Source organism: Pseudopodoces humilis, chromosome 7 (assembly GCF_049639895.1).
Source record: "Pseudopodoces humilis isolate 2021_Gansu_Grassland_sample_001 chromosome 7, ASM4963989v1, whole genome shotgun sequence".
NCBI classification, from domain to species: Eukaryota; Metazoa; Chordata; class Aves; order Passeriformes; family Paridae; genus Pseudopodoces; species Pseudopodoces humilis.
The window spans coordinates 8409951-8424822 of NC_142206.1; the positions used below are offsets into that span (position 1 = coordinate 8409951).

General features: G+C 59.1%; 4 protein-coding genes across 6 annotated transcripts; 1 reads left to right on the forward strand and 3 right to left on the reverse strand.

Moving 5' to 3' along the window:
* Positions 1-56: 56 nt before the first annotated feature.
* On the forward strand, positions 57-4018 carry PRPF19 (pre-mRNA processing factor 19). Its single transcript, XM_005528961.3, has 16 exons — positions 57-219; positions 381-530; positions 735-811; positions 882-1023; positions 1107-1180; positions 1291-1353; positions 1439-1480; positions 1566-1640; positions 1764-1839; positions 1968-2077; positions 2216-2371; positions 2449-2518; positions 2796-2881; positions 3106-3276; positions 3384-3489; positions 3580-4018. The coding sequence occupies exons 1-16, from the start codon at positions 201-203 to the stop codon at positions 3675-3677; spliced, it is 1515 nt and encodes a 504-aa protein (XP_005529018.1). The 5' UTR covers positions 57-200; the 3' UTR covers positions 3678-4018.
* Positions 4019-4153: 135 nt separating this feature from the next.
* On the reverse strand, positions 4154-8420 carry ZP1 (zona pellucida glycoprotein 1). 2 transcript variants are annotated; one of them, XM_088057695.1, is made up of 12 exons: positions 8060-8420; positions 7747-7868; positions 6403-7675; positions 6151-6294; positions 5878-6062; positions 5596-5693; positions 5303-5430; positions 5044-5233; positions 4817-4967; positions 4517-4601; positions 4315-4436; positions 4154-4225 (listed from the first exon to the last, which is right to left on the reverse strand). In XM_088057695.1, exons 1-11 carry the CDS (start codon positions 8217-8219, stop codon positions 4318-4320), a joined length of 2655 nt encoding a protein of 884 aa, XP_087913821.1. In that variant the 5' UTR covers positions 8220-8420; the 3' UTR covers positions 4154-4225; positions 4315-4317. The 2 variants fall into 2 exon arrangements, with proteins under 2 accessions (XP_087913821.1, XP_014113332.2); XM_014257857.2 differs by having other exon boundaries at positions 5044-5430; positions 8060-8296.
* An 868-nt stretch (positions 8421-9288) lies between these two features.
* Positions 9289-12122, reverse strand: LOC102101793 (acyl-coenzyme A amino acid N-acyltransferase 2-like). 2 transcript variants are annotated; one of them, XM_014257844.2, is made up of 4 exons: positions 12036-12122; positions 10923-11392; positions 10333-10535; positions 9289-9947 (listed from the first exon to the last, which is right to left on the reverse strand). In XM_014257844.2, exons 2-4 carry the CDS (start codon positions 11383-11385, stop codon positions 9360-9362), a joined length of 1254 nt encoding a protein of 417 aa, XP_014113319.2. In that variant the 5' UTR covers positions 11386-11392; positions 12036-12122; the 3' UTR covers positions 9289-9359. The 2 variants fall into 2 exon arrangements, with proteins under 2 accessions (XP_014113319.2, XP_005529017.2); XM_005528960.3 differs by lacking the exon at positions 12036-12122 and adding an exon at positions 11756-11974.
* A 570-nt stretch (positions 12123-12692) lies between these two features.
* Positions 12693-14752, reverse strand: CCDC86 (coiled-coil domain containing 86). Its single transcript, XM_014257863.2, has 4 exons — positions 14543-14752; positions 14077-14206; positions 13671-13745; positions 12693-13093 (listed from the first exon to the last, which is right to left on the reverse strand). The coding sequence occupies exons 1-4, from the start codon at positions 14734-14736 to the stop codon at positions 12974-12976; spliced, it is 519 nt and encodes a 172-aa protein (XP_014113338.2). The 5' UTR covers positions 14737-14752; the 3' UTR covers positions 12693-12973.
* Positions 14753-14872: the final 120 nt, after the last annotated feature.

Sequence of the window (14872 nt, forward strand, 5' to 3'; positions counted from 1 at the left end):
GAGCGCGAGGGATGCCGGGAGCGCTTCCGGTTCCGGCGGCGGCGGTGGCGGCGCCCGCGTGAGCGCGCGGGAGCGGCGCGGGGGCCGCGCGCGCCAACCGGAACCGGAACCGGGTCTCCGGACCGGAAAGGAGAACCGGAAGCAGCCTCGGAAGGGCAGCGGGGCCGTAACCGGAGCGCCGCGACCGCCCGGCCTCCGCCATGGCACTCATCTGCTCCAGTGAGTGCGGAGAGAGAGCGGCTGCGGCGGGAGGGATGCGTTACCGAATGGGAGATCCCGGGTTTCGGGGCGGGGACAGCCGGGGTCACCGGGGGATCACCGGGTAGGGGGTTCCCAAATCCCCCTTCCCGTCCCACCCTGTCGTTCCCTTTCCCCCGCAGTTTCCAACGAGGTCCCGGAGCACCCGTGTGTGTCGCCGGTGTCCAACCACGTGTACGAGCGGCGGCTGATCGAGAAATACATCGCGGAGAACGGCACCGATCCTGTCAACAACCAGCCCCTGTCCGAGGAGCAGCTCATCGACATCAAAGGTACCGGGATCGGGAGCGGGCATGGTTCTCCCGGGGGCGGGAATGGGGTTTGCTGAGCTGGGGGTGAGACGCCGGACTCGGCTGTGGAGGCTGGGAGAGAGAGGGGTTAGAGGGGGGATGGTGAAATGGGAAAGGCAAGGCGTGGGAGTGCAGGGATCCATAGGGATCTCCAGGACAGGGATAATGTGTCCATCTCTCTTCCAGTCGCCCACCCGATCCGCCCCAAACCCCCCTCGGCCACCAGCATCCCGGCCATCCTGAAAGCCCTGCAGGACGAGTGGGTGAGTGCCGGGGGGACTGCCGGGGCTGGGCTCCCAGCATTCCCCGGCTGACTCCAGCGCTTCCCGGCAGGATGCTGTGATGCTGCACAGCTTCACGCTGCGGCAGCAGCTGCAGACCACGCGCCAGGAGCTGTCCCATGCCCTGTACCAGCACGATGCCGCCTGCAGGGTCATTGCCCGCCTCACCAAGGAGGTCACCGCTGCCAGAGAAGGTAACACAGACACGTGATATTCCTGGGAAGGGGCTCTGAGAAGTGCTTTACCCCGGTTTTCCTTTAAACTTGTGTTTTTGCAGCTCTGGCCACGCTGAAGCCTCAGGCCGGGCTCATCGTGCCCCAGGCGGTGCCGTCAGCGCAGCCCAACGTGGCCGTGAGTCCCTGCTCCCCATCCCAGCCCTTTTCCCGCTCATTCCCAGCTCTTTTCCCACTCACTGCGCCCAAATTCCCTCTCTGCATGTCCCTTCTCTCTGTGCCACACAGGGCGCTGGCGAGGCCATGGATCTGGGAGAGCTGGCGGGAATGACCCCAGAGATCATCCAGAAGGTAAGGGCAGTGTTCCATGTGTTCCCCTCCACATCTTCCCATCGCAGAATTCCCAGTCTGTGCTCACCCTCCTCTTGTTTTCCAGCTCCAAGACAAGGCGACGGTGCTGACCACGGAGCGTAAGAAGGTGAGTGGCCTTATCCAAGGATTTTGAGGGAGGTAGGATATGCCATGCTCCAGCAAAGGCTGACGTTTGTCCCTGTTTTTTCCAGAGGGGCAAGACAGTCCCGGAGGAGCTGGTGAAGCCGGAGGAGCTCAGCAAGTACCGGCAGGTGGCCTCACACGTGGTGAGTGCCAAGATGGGAAAGGACTGGGAAACTCCCACGTGCAGCTGGGAATTGCTTCTTGATTCCGTTTGGGAGTGTTTCGCTGCTTGTGGCATTAATTTGGGCTTCTCCTCCCTCACACAGGGGCTGCACAGTGCCAGCATCCCAGGAATTCTTGCCTTGGATCTGTGTCCTTCGGACACCAACAAGATCCTTACTGGTAAGGGCGCTTTCCTGGGGATTTCCCACCTGGGCGTGGGTCTCTTCCTCTGTGTTTTTGGGACATAAGGCAGGTGGATTTGGTTGGCCTCACACTCCCATCCCAGCGCTTCCTGCTTGGCTTTCCAGGTGGAGCCGACAAAAACGTCATCGTGTTCGACAAGAGCTCGGAGCAGATCTTGGCCACACTCAAGGGCCACACCAAGAAAGTCACCAGCGTCGTCTTCCACCCATCCCAGGTGCGTCTGGCTCTTTCCTCATTTCCAGGATGTCTCAAATCTGGATATCAGGACCCTCCTCTGGTGGAATCTCCTGCTGGGAGGTCTTGGAGAGGCGAATTCTTCCTGTGTGAACCTTCTGGTGTTGTCCTTGCGTAGGAGTTGGTGTTTTCGGCTTCTCCCGACGCCACCATCCGTATCTGGTCCGTTCCCAACGCCTCCTGTGTCCAGGTGGTCCGTGCCCACGAGGGCTCCGTGACTGGGCTCAGCCTCCACGCCACGGGTGATTACCTGCTCAGCTCCTCGGATGACCAGGTGAATCCCTCCCCATCCCACAGATCCCACCTTTGCTTCCCACCCCTTCCATGTCCAATGCTCTTCCTCTCTCCCAGTACTGGGCTTTCTCAGATATCCAGACGGGCCGTGTCCTCACCAAGGTGACGGATGAGAGCTCTGGATGTGGTAAGCCTTGGAGTTGATGATCCCCGTATTCCCATTGAAATCCCTTGGCTCCTGGAGTTTATGGGAACTCCTTTGGAGTGGTCTTGGTAGCATTTCCAATCTTCCTGAGTCTTCCCAACCCTTCCAATCTCATCAACCTTCTTGAGTGTTCTCAACTCTCTGAATATTCCCAGCTCCCCGTATCTTCCCAACCCTCTGAGTCTCTTCAACCCTCTTGGGAGTCTTCCCAGCCCTCTGAGTCTTCCCCCGGGGTCTGATTCTCCCACTGTCTCCGCAGCTCTCACCTGTGCCCAGTTCCACCCGGACGGGCTCATTTTTGGGACGGGAACGATGGATTCCCAAATCAAGATCTGGGATCTGAAGGTAAGGGCTGATGGGAATGTGTGGGATCAGGCGTTTCGGGGGTTCTGAGCTTGGTTTGGGTATCAGTCCAAGGAGCAGGACTTTGAGGAATGTTTTTGGAAGTTTCTCTAAAAATCCCAAGATTCCAGCTCCAGAGCAGCTGCTGGTGACGCCGTGACCGCGCAGGTCGGTTGGGAACGATGCCACATCCCAGTGCTGATTCCCTCTCACCCCCTTGTCCCCAGGAACGCACCAATGTGGCCAACTTCCCGGGACATTCCGGCCCCATCACCAGCATCGCCTTTTCCGAGAACGGATACTACCTGGCCACGGCAGCCGACGACTCCTCGGTCAAGCTCTGGGATTTGAGGAAGCTCAAGAACTTCAAGACGTTGCAGCTGGATAACAACTTCGAGGTGTGTGATGTCCCTTTTTCCCCCCACGGTCTCTCTGCTCCATGGGTTGTGGCATCCCAAAAAAGCCATTTGGAGCTTTTTCAACGCCTTGTGATTGTTCTCCACAGGTGAAATCGCTGATTTTCGACCAGAGCGGGACCTATCTGGCGCTGGGCGGGACCGATGTCCAGATCTACATCTGCAAGCAATGGACAGAGATCCTCCACTTCACAGGTGAGGGATTGTGGCATCATGGAAATGGCTGGGGCGGGAATGGGACAAATCCACTCGGAATTGTGACCATGGATTGTTTTCCGTCCTCAGAGCACAGTGGTCTGACCACAGGAGTGGCCTTTGGCCACCATGCCAAGTTCATCGCTTCCACAGGCATGGATCGGAGCCTCAAGTTCTACAGCCTGTAGCCCTGGAAGCTGGGATTTTATGGGATTCAGGGTGGGAGGTGGGTGGGAATATCAAGGTGGGATTATCAAACTCCCCTGTTGTAGCTGTTGGTGCAAGGGAAGTTGGACATTGCCTTCCCCGTACTTCATGAATTTATTGTTTAGTTTTTTTCCCAATTCTGTGTGTTTTCCGCCTTTAGATTGTTTTGTGCTTGTAACTGGTTTGACAAAAAATCCCAATCCCGGTGCTGGTGGAAGTTTGAGGCCAGGATGTGTGGGAAGGAGGGAGGGAAGGGAGGACTGTGCAGTTTTGTAAGCAGTTACTTAGTTTCAGTATGGAAATAAAGAATTATTCCCTGTCATTCCAGTTGGAAAAGGCTCCTGTGAAGGGCTGGGGTATAGCAGGGTGGGATCTGGGGGGCTGTGGTGCTGCCAGCTTGGGAATGGGGATGAGGGACCCTCTTTCCTCCCCTCCCAAGGACAAGCCACCCTTAGAGCTGTGCTCTGCACGAGTTTTATTTTTCCAGTTTTCCCAGAGACATCCAACGGCATCCAGGTAGAGTCTTGAGCTGTGAGGAGGAAGACGGGGAGGAAATAACTTAGAGGGATGAAGGGGTGTTTGAGATGAAGGGGCTTTTAGGGAGCAGAAGGCACTCACCCCTCAGCCTCTGTGCTGAGTTCCCTCTCTCTTGGGAACCTCAGGAAAGACAATGCATCCCTGGGATGTGACTGTCCCCATCCTGTCACCTGTCGTCCTGTCTCCCAGAGACCTCCGCACTCCTGTGGGGAACAGCAGGTTGGCTTGGGAAGAGGGGGACATGTAGAGGTCTTCCCAAATCCCTGGAGACTCCCAGACTCACGTGAGGGCACTCCCAGCTGGCAGGAGGGCCGGCAGGGCTCGGGCTGGGCCAGGTGGCACACGGAAGCACTGCAGGAGATGTACACCTGGGAGCCACAGGAATGCCAGCATCACCTGGGGATCCCCAGAAAGGGTCCCCAAGCCTTGAGGAACCTCCCAAAAGCAGAGTGAGCTTCCCAACAGGAAGAGACCGTGGGCAGCTGAAAGCAGGGTCAGCACTGGGGTAGATTTGGGGGTGTTGGGATGAGGGATTCCCAACACTGGGACACTCCAAACAGGGATTCAGGGGGATCCTCCTCACCTCCCCCTCCAGCACTGCCATTCCGGGGGTCTCCACAAAGGCAAAGGTGGAGATGACAAAGCGCTGGTAGTGGCTCGGGAAGGGCAGCTCCGGAGAGGCTGGACCCATTGGAATCAGCCGTGTCCTGTAGTTGTCCCCTTGGAAGGGACACCTGTGTGGGAAACAAGGATGCTGTGTCAGCACAGTGACCTCCCCTCACTCCCATCTTCTCATCCTTTGTCACTCACCCCTCCACCAGGATGGGCCACTGGGGCTGGGATGTGGCATGGGAGCCAGGGGAGGCCCAGCAGTGGTGCAGCACCAGCACCAAATTGGGATCTGTCTTCTGGAGCAGCCGGACTTCCACGTAAATGGGGTCCCGGAGCACCCTCACCAGGGGGAAATCACCCACAGGGTGGTAGGAGTTGTAGGATTCGTCTGTGGGAACGTTGGGAGGGGTTGAGTGGGATGGGGAGCGGGATGGGGAGCGGGATGGGGAGCACTCACCGGTGGCAATCCGCAGCTGGAGCCCCAGGGGGCCCGGCATGGCCAGGGGGGCAGCTGTGGGGGGCACGGCCACCTCCACTCCCAAGGGAAGGAGGTCGCTGGAGTTGTAGATGCACTGAGCCTTGAGACTGAGGAAAAGAGGGAGAGAAAGGCGGGAGATTCCCAAATCCTCCATCAGCCCCCTCAGCCCAAGTTATGGGGACACCACCACGGACGTGACAGGAGTGAGGGCTGGTTTGATCCAAGGGGGAATCCAGGCTCTCTGCCTGGATTTTTCCACCCTCTTCCCTTACATGTAGACACTGTCCCGAGTGATGGAGCCCCGGGGGGATCCCTGGACCTCGATGGTGGAGATCAGCTGGTTCTCATAGATCAACCTGTCCTCGACCACCTGTGTAGGGAACACTGGAATGGGAAACATCCTGGGGAATACAGGGATCAGGATTTGAGGCAGGAGGCAGTGTGTGGGTGAGTTCTTTATCCTGAAGTTTTGGAGGGAGCATCCTGGAGGCACTTCTATCCTGAAGTGACCCCACCATGCCCACCTGGGGTTCTCCGGGGTTTTCCTGCCCTACCTGGACGGTGGTGCCGCAGTGGGTGACGGGGAAGCGGAACATGACGAAGGCCTCAGACACGTGGAGGGGCTCACATCCTGCCTGGCTGCTGGCCAGCTGCACACTGTCCAGGTTGTAGGGTGAGGACACCATTCCCCGTGGGACCACCAGGACAAAGTGTCCCTCCAGCAGGCACTGCACCGTGACTGTGATACCACAGAGAGGCTCCATCACCCTGAGCACCCTCTCCTGGTGCCGTGAAGGGATTTTGGGATGTGCCTCTGGGTGTCCTACCAGTATTCCCATAATAGCAGGGTGTGGTACGGTCCATGTCGTCGTAGCAGCATCCTGCCTGCAGACATCCATCCCGTCCCTGTGGAGCCACGCACGGCATCCGGCCCAATGGCACCTGGCACTGCTCTCGTGTCAGCTGCATTCCTGGGGGGAAGCAGAGAGGAGACAGCATGTCCCTCCATGGGTTGGAAAAGCACCTTGAGGCTGTTTCTCTTTGTCCCAGCATCCCTCCATCCCATCTTCCTGCCTTACCTGCCCCTGCCGAAGGGTAGAAGAGCGCTGTGGGCTGCAGCAGGCTGGGCTGGGAGTGAATCCCAGGATGCAGCAATCCAGGCTGGGGCTGCAGCCCTGGGCGTCCCAGGCCTGGCTGGGGCTGAGCCTGGAGTCCAGGGCTGATGAAACCTGACCAGGATGAGAGTCCTGGGTGCACAAAAGCTGGACTGGGATGACCAGGATGGAGCAGCCCATTGTGGCCTTGGGGCCCAGTTTGGGAGTTGGAGTTATAACTGGGACGAGATATTCCTGGCTGGTTTGCAGGCTGAGCTCCCGGGCGCAGGAATCCTGCTGGAGTCTGGGCACCAGTGGAGGTCAAGCCAGGTTGGTTGTGGGATACAAACCCTGGACGAGTCCCTGGTTGGTTTTGACCCCCAGGATGGATTTGGGATACAAACCCTGGACGAGTCCCTGGTTGGTTTTGACCCCCAGGATGGATTTGGGATACAAACCCTGGACGAGTCCCTGGTTGGTTTTGACCCCCAGGATGGATTTGGGATACAAACCCTGGACGAGTCCCTGGTTGATTTTGACCCCCAGGATGGATTTGGGATACAAACCCTGGACGAAGCTGCCCCGGTTGGTTTTGACCCCCAGGATGGATTTGGGATACAAACCCTGGACGAGTCCCTGGTTGGTTTTGAGCCCCAGGATGGTTTTGGGATACAGAACCTGGGCGAACCCCTGGTTGGTTTTGAGCCCCAGGATATACCATCCCAGGCTGGTTTTGGGATACAAAGCTTGGGCGCAGGTGCCCTGGCTGGCTCTGACTCCCAGGATGCACCACACTGGGATGGTTTTGGGATACAAGCACTGGGCGAAGAATCCCTGGCTGGCTTTGTCCCCCGGGCTGGGGGGGCTGCACTCCCGGGTGGATGAAGTTTCCCTGGATTTGGGTGACAGGATGAACCCCACCAGGCTGGGACAGAAGCCCCGAGTGAGCCGGATTGGAATGGTGCTGGATGCCAGGAAGCACTGAGCTGGGTGGGTACTGTCCCATGGTGTGAACCTGCTCCAAGCGATCTCGGGATGTGAGCTGGGATCCCGAAAGGGTAAGGGAGGACTCAGAGATCTGGTGCAGGCCAGTGTGGGAGATCGTAACTCTGCTGTCCTGGCCCTGCTCCCGTTTTCCATCCGGAAGCATCTCAGAGTCACCTGGCTTGGGGCAGGTCATGTTGACCTCGTAGGAAGTGACTGGGATCCCGCTGGACAGCAGCTCCTCCAGCTGCACCCGCAGGACGTAGCGGTTTTCCTGCAGGGAGACACGAGGGACAGTCACCCCCATCCTGCTGGAGGGGACCGTGGAGGGGACAGGAGTGTCACCTTGAACAGGACGTGGCAGCCCTTGTAGCCGGAGGAGAAGACGACAGAACCGTCCTCCCTGGAATTCAGCCAGTGGAGGCAGATGGAGCAGTTGGCCACATCAAAGCGGGAGCCAAACTCATCTGAGGGGACACCATGGACACAGGGAAGTGACACATCCAGGTGCATGGGAACCTCCCAGGCATCAGCAACAGCTGATCCCAGCCATTGGGCTCATCCCATTGGGATACCACCACCAGGGAACACTCCAGGTTTGGGGAGAATCCCAGAGAAATCCAGCACCCCAAAGGGATCCAGGGAGTTCCCCACTCACCCAGAACCTTGAAGCGGACGGTGCGGCCATGGGGCGGGAAGACCAGGAGCTGCATTCCCAACTCTCCACAGTCGTGGCGGTACTGCAGGAGTGCCAGGGTGGCTCTGGGCCACGGGAACAGGAGGAAGAGGAGCAGGAGGAAGTAGCAGCTCCGTCCCATGGTAGTAACACAGACAGAGCGCGGGGCTCTGCAGCATGGATTTATATCCAGATGGCTGGCATGCGGGGGGGGATCAGGATCAGCTGATCCCGTGAGATGAGCTCTGCCCAGGGCTCCTCGCTCCTTTGCCACCGGTGACCTCAGTGCCCCAGCCCTGTGGTCACCTCCTGTGGCTGTGTCACGGTGACCAGGGACAAACCAAGCTTATCCCACACTTGGAGACTGTCCCAGTGAACAGGGAATGGAACTGGTGCCAGGCGGGATGCCCAGCTGGATCAAGTTATGCAGGGGGAAAGGAGAAGAAAGGTGTGTGTAGGTGAGCTGCTGGGGACAGCAGTGACACCTGGACACACCACTCCTGGAATAGCCATGGGACCAGGGGACACCGTGGCATGGCCCCAGCGGTGTCTGAGGGACTGGGAATTGGCCAGTTACCCTGCATCCCTGCTGCACCCTGCTGGCAGTGCAACAGGGAATCCAAAGTCCTCCATGTGTATTCCCTCTGCCTCCCTTTCCCCAGGCTTCCCTTCTGGGATTTATCTTCACTGCAGATTAAACCTCATCACCTCTCCCCACCCTCCCTGGAGTGCCAGTCACAGCCACTCCCTGTCCCATGCCCTGGGCGTGGGAATGGGGTCATGCCGGCTCCCAGGAGCACAGGGATGCCAGCGGGAGGGTGTGAGGAGCTGGGGGCTGGATGTGATTCCCTCAAACCTCCTCAGGAAGCAAGGGCAGCTGCAGAGAGAGCAGTATGTCCAGAGGCACAGCTGGGTTGATACATGGCCAATATATGTTCTATACGTGCCCCATACGTGTCGTATGTATGTTTTGTGTATGTTCAATACATGCCTGAGCTGTCTGTCCTGTGTCCTATATATGTTCCATATGTATCCAATATATATCCTATATATATATATCCAATATATATATCCGATATATACCCAATATATATATATCTCACATGTCCAGTATATATCCTATATCTGATGTATCTCCCAATATATATCTGATGTATCTCCTACATCTGTGTCCAGTCTTTTTCCCACACATCATCCCCCAGGAGCACAGGCAGGAGCCACCAGTGACACTTTATTCCCCGCAGTGACAATCCAGGTGACCCCAACCCCTTTTCCTCACCCCTCACAGCTTTGTGGTGGCAACCGACCCCAGATGGAGCTCCAAGAATTGCAGGATCTCCTGCCAGGAATGTTGCTGGGCTCGGGCATGGGGCTGGGGCTCTCCTCCCCATGCCACCGGCCTGGGAGTACCGCGGATGCTGGAGTTGCTGCACAGCGGGGATCCGGGGGGCTCGATCAGGTGCCCGGCGCCGGGATAGGACAGGATCCGGCCGCTCTCCGGCGGCATCCGCGCCAGGGCCAGCTCAGCAAAGAGCTTGCTGTTGAAGCTCCGGTCGGCCTCTCCCACCACAAACAGCACCTTTCCCCAGATCTTCTCCACCGGGATGGCCGAGGCGCGGTAGGCGGGATCCCGGGGGTCAGCGAAGATGGCCGAGTTGTCTATGGCTCCCACCTCGGTGAACAGGATGCGCTCGGTGTAGTAGGGAATGGCAGGGATGCGGAGCTCCTTATAGACCAGCGGGTTTCCGTAAAGGAAGGTCGTACCGTTGATCCATACCGTGGCCACCACCTGTGGCAGAAAGGTGGCCATGGCCAAGGCCACCTCCGCACCTTTGGAGACACCCACCACGCCCAGGCCGGGGCCTTGGACCTGAAGCAAGAGGAAATAGAGCCAGCTGGGATAATACACAGGGATAACAGATTTACTGGGACATCCCTGGGTGCCAGGACAAGGATGTCCTCATGGGATATCCCCAGTTGCCAGGACATCCCACTCACTGAGATATCCCCAGTACCTGGGACTTTCCTGGTGCTGGGCACAACCCTGGGACATTACCCCTGGTCACCTGGATGTCCTGCTCACCAGGATGAGGATGTCCCTAGGACAATCCCAGGTCACCTGGATGTCCTGCTCACCAGGATGAGGATGTCCCTAGGACAATCCCAGGCCAGCTGGATGTCTGGATCACCAGGCTGTCCCCAATCCCCAGCACATCCTGGCTCACAGGTGCCTTCCTTCAGGCTCTGGGATTCACCTTGGGATGCCGGAGGAGCAGCTCTGCCGCTCCCTCGAAATATTCCAGGTCCAGCTGGGCCAGGACTCGGGGCAGGTCATCGTAGGCGAAGAAGGCGAGGGCCAGCACGGCAAAGCCCCGGCTGGCCAAGAGCCCTGCCCGGAACTCGATCAGCCCCCCTGCACCCCCAAACATGTCAATGACTCCAGGGAAGGGGCCCGGACCTGTGGGAAGACAGGAAGAATGTCAGGGATAGGGAGCCACCTGTGCTGTCCTGCATCCCAGGGGCACAAGGTCCAGTATCCATGGGGTCCTGGGGCTGGGCATCCCAAGATCCTGAGGTTTGGTATCTCAAGGATCCCACGGCTGGGCTTCCAGAGACCCTAGCTTTGGGAATCCCAGGGGTCCCAGGACTGGACAAAACCCCAGGAATTCTGTGGTTTAGCATCCCAGGAGTTGTTTCCCAGGGGTCCCAATGCTTGACATCCCCAGGATCCCAAGGTTCAGTATCCCAAGGGAATACTACCTGAGTATCCCAGGGCTCCCAGGAACGAGCATCCTGCAAGCCCCAAGGTTTGATATCCCGGAATTCCCCGCTCCCCAGTGCTCACCAGGAGGCAGGAATAGGGCGCCACGGACCCTTCCCTCACGGATGGGCACCCGCTGCACTCCGGGGCCCACGTACCACCGCTCGGCCTCGCAGCATCCCAGCGGCTGCTCCCGGGGATCCGTGTCCAAGCAGAGCCCATCCAACACTTCCAGCCGGACGCGGAAGGGGCTGCCGGCCACGTCCCGCTTGACCAGCCGTCGGAAAAGGGTGTCGGGCTGCAGGAACCAGAAGAGCCCCATGGGCCAGACCCCAGAGTAGCTGCCCCCCAGGGCGGCATGGAGCCCGGGATCCACCTCTCCCGCTCCGTCAGCGCGGAAAAAGGCACGGGATTGGAAGCGCTCGCCCTGCTCGTCCTTCAGCCATGCCCGGAGGGTGACAAGTTGGGATGGGGACAGTCCCCGCACCCGGATCTGCACCGGCCGGTCGGCCAGCGAGGACTGCGGTGTCACTGTCACCTCTACCATGGCGCACCTGGGAATGAGAATTACCGAGTGTCCCACAGGGATTGCCACGCCCAGGAGAGGGCTGGTGGCAGGGGCCTGTCCCCAGGGATCCTCACGGGGCACCCCCAAGATAGGGTTAGTGGTCCAGATAGTTCTGCTGGCATCCCTTCTTCCCACGTCCCCATCCCCTCGTGGTCCCTGTCCCTTCTTTCCTGGTCCTTGTCCCCGCCTTCCCCGGTCCTTGTCCCCTCCTTCCCCCGTCCTTATTCACTCCCTTCCTGGTCCCCTCCGTTCCGTGATCCCCGTCCTCTGCTTCCCTGTTCCCATCCCCTCCTTTCCTCCTTCCCTTTTTCCCCACCCTCTGATCCCAGATCCCCGCTCCAAAACTCACCCGGCAGCCGGGACAGCCCTTTGCTATCTATCTGCCAGCCCCGGCATTCCCAGCACCCGCCGTCCCCTCTCCTCATCCTCCTCCCCACCCCGGAGCCGGAGCCGGGTGGGGATCCCGGGGCTCCGAGCCCCCAATCCCGGGTGCTCCCCGCTCCCTCTCCGCGCAGCTCGGCAGGCCGGGAACAGGGATGCTGGCCCCAGTCCAGCCCTGGGAGGAGACACGCGGCTCTCCCACATCCGTCCCACCAGGAAATCGGCCTCCGAGCTTCTCCTTCTCTTACCCCGCCGGGTAAAGCCTGAGCCGTGGGCTCTGCAGAGGGAGAGGCTCGAGGATTCCTTGGAAATCATTAACCCGGGAATGGCGAGGGCAGAGCCCTCCTGCCCCATGACCCCGTGCCCGGCTGGCACCGGCTGCACCCGCAACTCCTGCCAGTCCCCACTTTCCCTGTGGCACACCCCCATTCTGGACATGGATGGGACACCCCATCCCAACTCTGAGGGGCCCTCCCAAATTGTCACCCCAGGATGAAGCTCCAGGGCTCCACATTCCCATCCCAGGGCTTCACACCGATTCCTGCAGTGCCATTTTCCACCCAGTGCACCCCTCTGTCCCCCCCCATCCCAGCTCACAGCCACATCCTTCCCCAGGAATGCAGAAAGGGGTGTTCACGCACCAAGAAAAAACAGAAACATTAAGAAATCCGCGTGGATTTTCCACTTCCAGCCCGCACCAACTTCCCGGTGTTGCGCCCCACAGGAGGGTGTGTGACACCGTGTCCCCTTCCTTGCTGACAAGTTACAGGGCTCATTCCCAACAGGAATTCCCTCTTTGGAGAAAGGCGAACTGCAAGGAAAGAGGGGCCATGGCACACTCCAATTCTAGGAATGCCTTAGGGAAGGCCCCAGCTGGAGCCACCAGTCCTCAGAGCCACCAGAGGTCAATCTCATTCATTTTTATAAAGAAAAGGTAAATTTGGGAGAGCAAAGTTCTGTTCCAGCCTCTGGCACCGGCCACGTCCTGATTCCACAGGGTTTGAGAGATCCAGCAGCTGGTTCCTGTGGAATCCACCCCCTCAGCTCTGTCCTGTTGTTTGTCCAACACTGAGGGTCCTGGCAGCGATTCCTGCCTGGCAAGCTGAGGAAAAACCCCTGGAAAGGAGCAGGATCCATAGGAATCCCGGCTGCATGGCCAGGGCGCGGCAGTATCCCGATTCCCGCCTCATTCTGTGGCCGTGCTGCGCCTCACGGGCGTCTTCTGGAGCAGGGCCAGCGTATCCCGCTTTTCCACCCGCCTCAGCTGCTTCTTCTTGGCCCTCTTGAGCTTCAGGGGGTTCCGGATCTGGGAAATGGGAAAAAGAGAGGGGATTTCATGAAATCATAGGATCCTGGAATGGTTTGGGTTGGAAGCGACCTTAAGGATGATCCAGTTCCACCCCTGGCCATGGGCAGGGACAACTTCCACTAGTGCACGAAGCTGCAAGAGCAATTCCTGGAGCATTTCCAGGAATGGAACAGAGTTTCAGAATGAGGCAGGATGGGCATGGGTGGCTCCCAGCCTCTCACCACCAAGGATTCAGGATCTTGGCAGGGATTTATCCCAAAACTAACCCCATCCTCACCCACCCTGAGCTCCCAGGTCTCTTCCCAATGGAAAAGCCATGATTTTCCCACATGGATCCCCATCAGGGCTGCATTCTCCTTGCTCTACCCACCCCATTATCCCTCAGTTCTGGGGTTCCCAAGCCTGGAACACACTTCCAGCGTGCCTGGCTTTGCTGGGAATCTCCCAGTCCTCCCAGTATCCTCCAAGGATGGAGACAGGGAGAGGAACTGGAGTGAATCAGATGCTGATCCATGGGGGGCTGGAGGCTGTGGGGTGTTCCCTGTGCTGTTCCCAGCCGGCAGAGGGGACTCACCACTTGGACAATCTCGGCTTTCCGCTCGTTTTCCAGGCGCCGCTTCAGGTTTTCCTCCCGCCGCCGCTTCTTTTCCTGTGGGAGCAGCACCAGAACATTCCCTGCAGATCCCTTCCTCCGGGATTAAACCCAGACCAGCACCAATGCCCACCCAAGTGTGAAATCTGTCATTCCAGCAGCTTTTCCACCCCGGGTGAGGCTGGAATTGACCCAGGGATTTTATTCCGAGTCAGTGACTTGGAGCATGTGACTGTCAGTGACTGGATTTGGCACCAGGACAGGGAATTCTCCATCCCAGCTGCCCTTTTCCTGGGCTCTGCCACAGCTCTGATGCCCGGGAAGAGCACAGAGACATGGGATAGCACTTGGGAAAGACTGGAATTCTCCAGCTCCCAAATCCCATTACCTCTTTCTCCCTCTGCTTTGCTTCCTCCAGCTGCCGTGCCAGATCCCGGACCAGCTTCCTCTCCTGCCTCTCCTTCATTTTCCGCGCCCAGGATGTGCGGAGCGCCTTGTCTTGGATCATGTGGGAGAACCTGGGTGGGCACACGGGAGCTGCTGGCTCCTCAAAAATCCCGGGATGCAGCCAGGGCCACTCCAGCTCCTTTCCAGAATTCCATGAGACTCTTCGGAGCATCCCACGCATCCTCAGCTCCTCGGCATCCCCTCCAAGTCATCCCTGTCACCTCTGAATCCTTCCTAAAGCCTATGGATACCCCCGGAACCCCCGCACAAGCCCCCCCCGAGACCTCCAAACAATCCTGTCACCCTCAAAATTCCCGCACACCTCATGACCCCCCGAACAGCCCTTCTGGAGCCCAGGGTTCCCCCAGGAACTGCCCCCCCCACCCCAATCACCCCTCCCTTCCCACCTCTTCTTCCCGGGATCCTTCCAGACCCGTCCCGACTTGGGCTTGCCCCGTGGGATGGCTACCACCGCCTCCTGCCGCTTCTTGCCGCCTTTCCGCCGCCGCCGAGCCGCGGCCGGAGCCGAGGCGGCCCCGCTGGGCCTCTCGGGGGTCGCTCCCGGTCCCGATCCCGGGGTCCCCCCGTTCTCCCCCTCCATGATCCACGCGGCCCCGCGGCGTCGCACAGAGATGACGTCAGAGCCACGCTCCCCCGGAAGCGTGAAGCCAGAGAACTTCCCTGGCCGCCATTTTTGTATTGGGCAACATCCTCTGCGCACGGCTGTGGCCGCCATC

What these genes read in the sequence shown, in the direction of transcription:
- ZP1 (XM_014257857.2), bottom strand. Translation starts at nt 8,219, where the DNA reads ATGGGACGGAGCTGCTACTTCCTCCTGCTCCTCTTCCTCCTGTTCCCG. An exon ending in CGTCCGCTTCAAGGTTCTGG is followed by an intron (nt 7,869 to 8,059) that starts GTGAGTGGGGAA and finishes GTGTCCCCTCAG; the next exon opens with ATGAGTTTGGCTCCCGCTTT. An exon ending in CTACCCTTCGGCAGGGGCAG is followed by an intron (nt 6,295 to 6,402) that starts GTAAGGCAGGAA and finishes GCTTCCCCCCAG; the next exon opens with GAATGCAGCTGACACGAGAG.
- CCDC86 (XM_014257863.2), bottom strand. Translation starts at nt 14,736, where the DNA reads ATGGAGGGGGAGAACGGGGGGACCCCGGGATCGGGACCGGGAGCGACC. An exon ending in AAGGATCCCGGGAAGAAGAG is followed by an intron (nt 14,207 to 14,542) that starts GTGGGAAGGGAG and finishes GTGCCCACCCAG; the next exon opens with GTTCTCCCACATGATCCAAG. An exon ending in CAAAGCAGAGGGAGAAAGAG is followed by an intron (nt 13,746 to 14,076) that starts GTAATGGGATTT and finishes CTGCTCCCACAG; the next exon opens with GAAAAGAAGCGGCGGCGGGA.
- LOC102101793 (XM_014257844.2), bottom strand. Translation starts at nt 11,385, where the DNA reads ATGGTAGAGGTGACAGTGACACCGCAGTCCTCGCTGGCCGACCGGCCG. An exon ending in CGCCCTATTCCTGCCTCCTG is followed by an intron (nt 10,536 to 10,922) that starts GTGAGCACTGGG and finishes GTCTTCCCACAG; the next exon opens with GTCCGGGCCCCTTCCCTGGA. An exon ending in TGCTCCTCCGGCATCCCAAG is followed by an intron (nt 9,948 to 10,332) that starts GTGAATCCCAGA and finishes CTCTTGCTTCAG; the next exon opens with GTCCAAGGCCCCGGCCTGGG.
- PRPF19 (XM_005528961.3), top strand. An exon ending in TGACCACGGAGCGTAAGAAG is followed by an intron (nt 1,481 to 1,565) that starts GTGAGTGGCCTT and finishes TGTTTTTTCCAG; the next exon opens with AGGGGCAAGACAGTCCCGGA. An exon ending in AGAGATCCTCCACTTCACAG is followed by an intron (nt 3,490 to 3,579) that starts GTGAGGGATTGT and finishes TTCCGTCCTCAG; the next exon opens with AGCACAGTGGTCTGACCACA.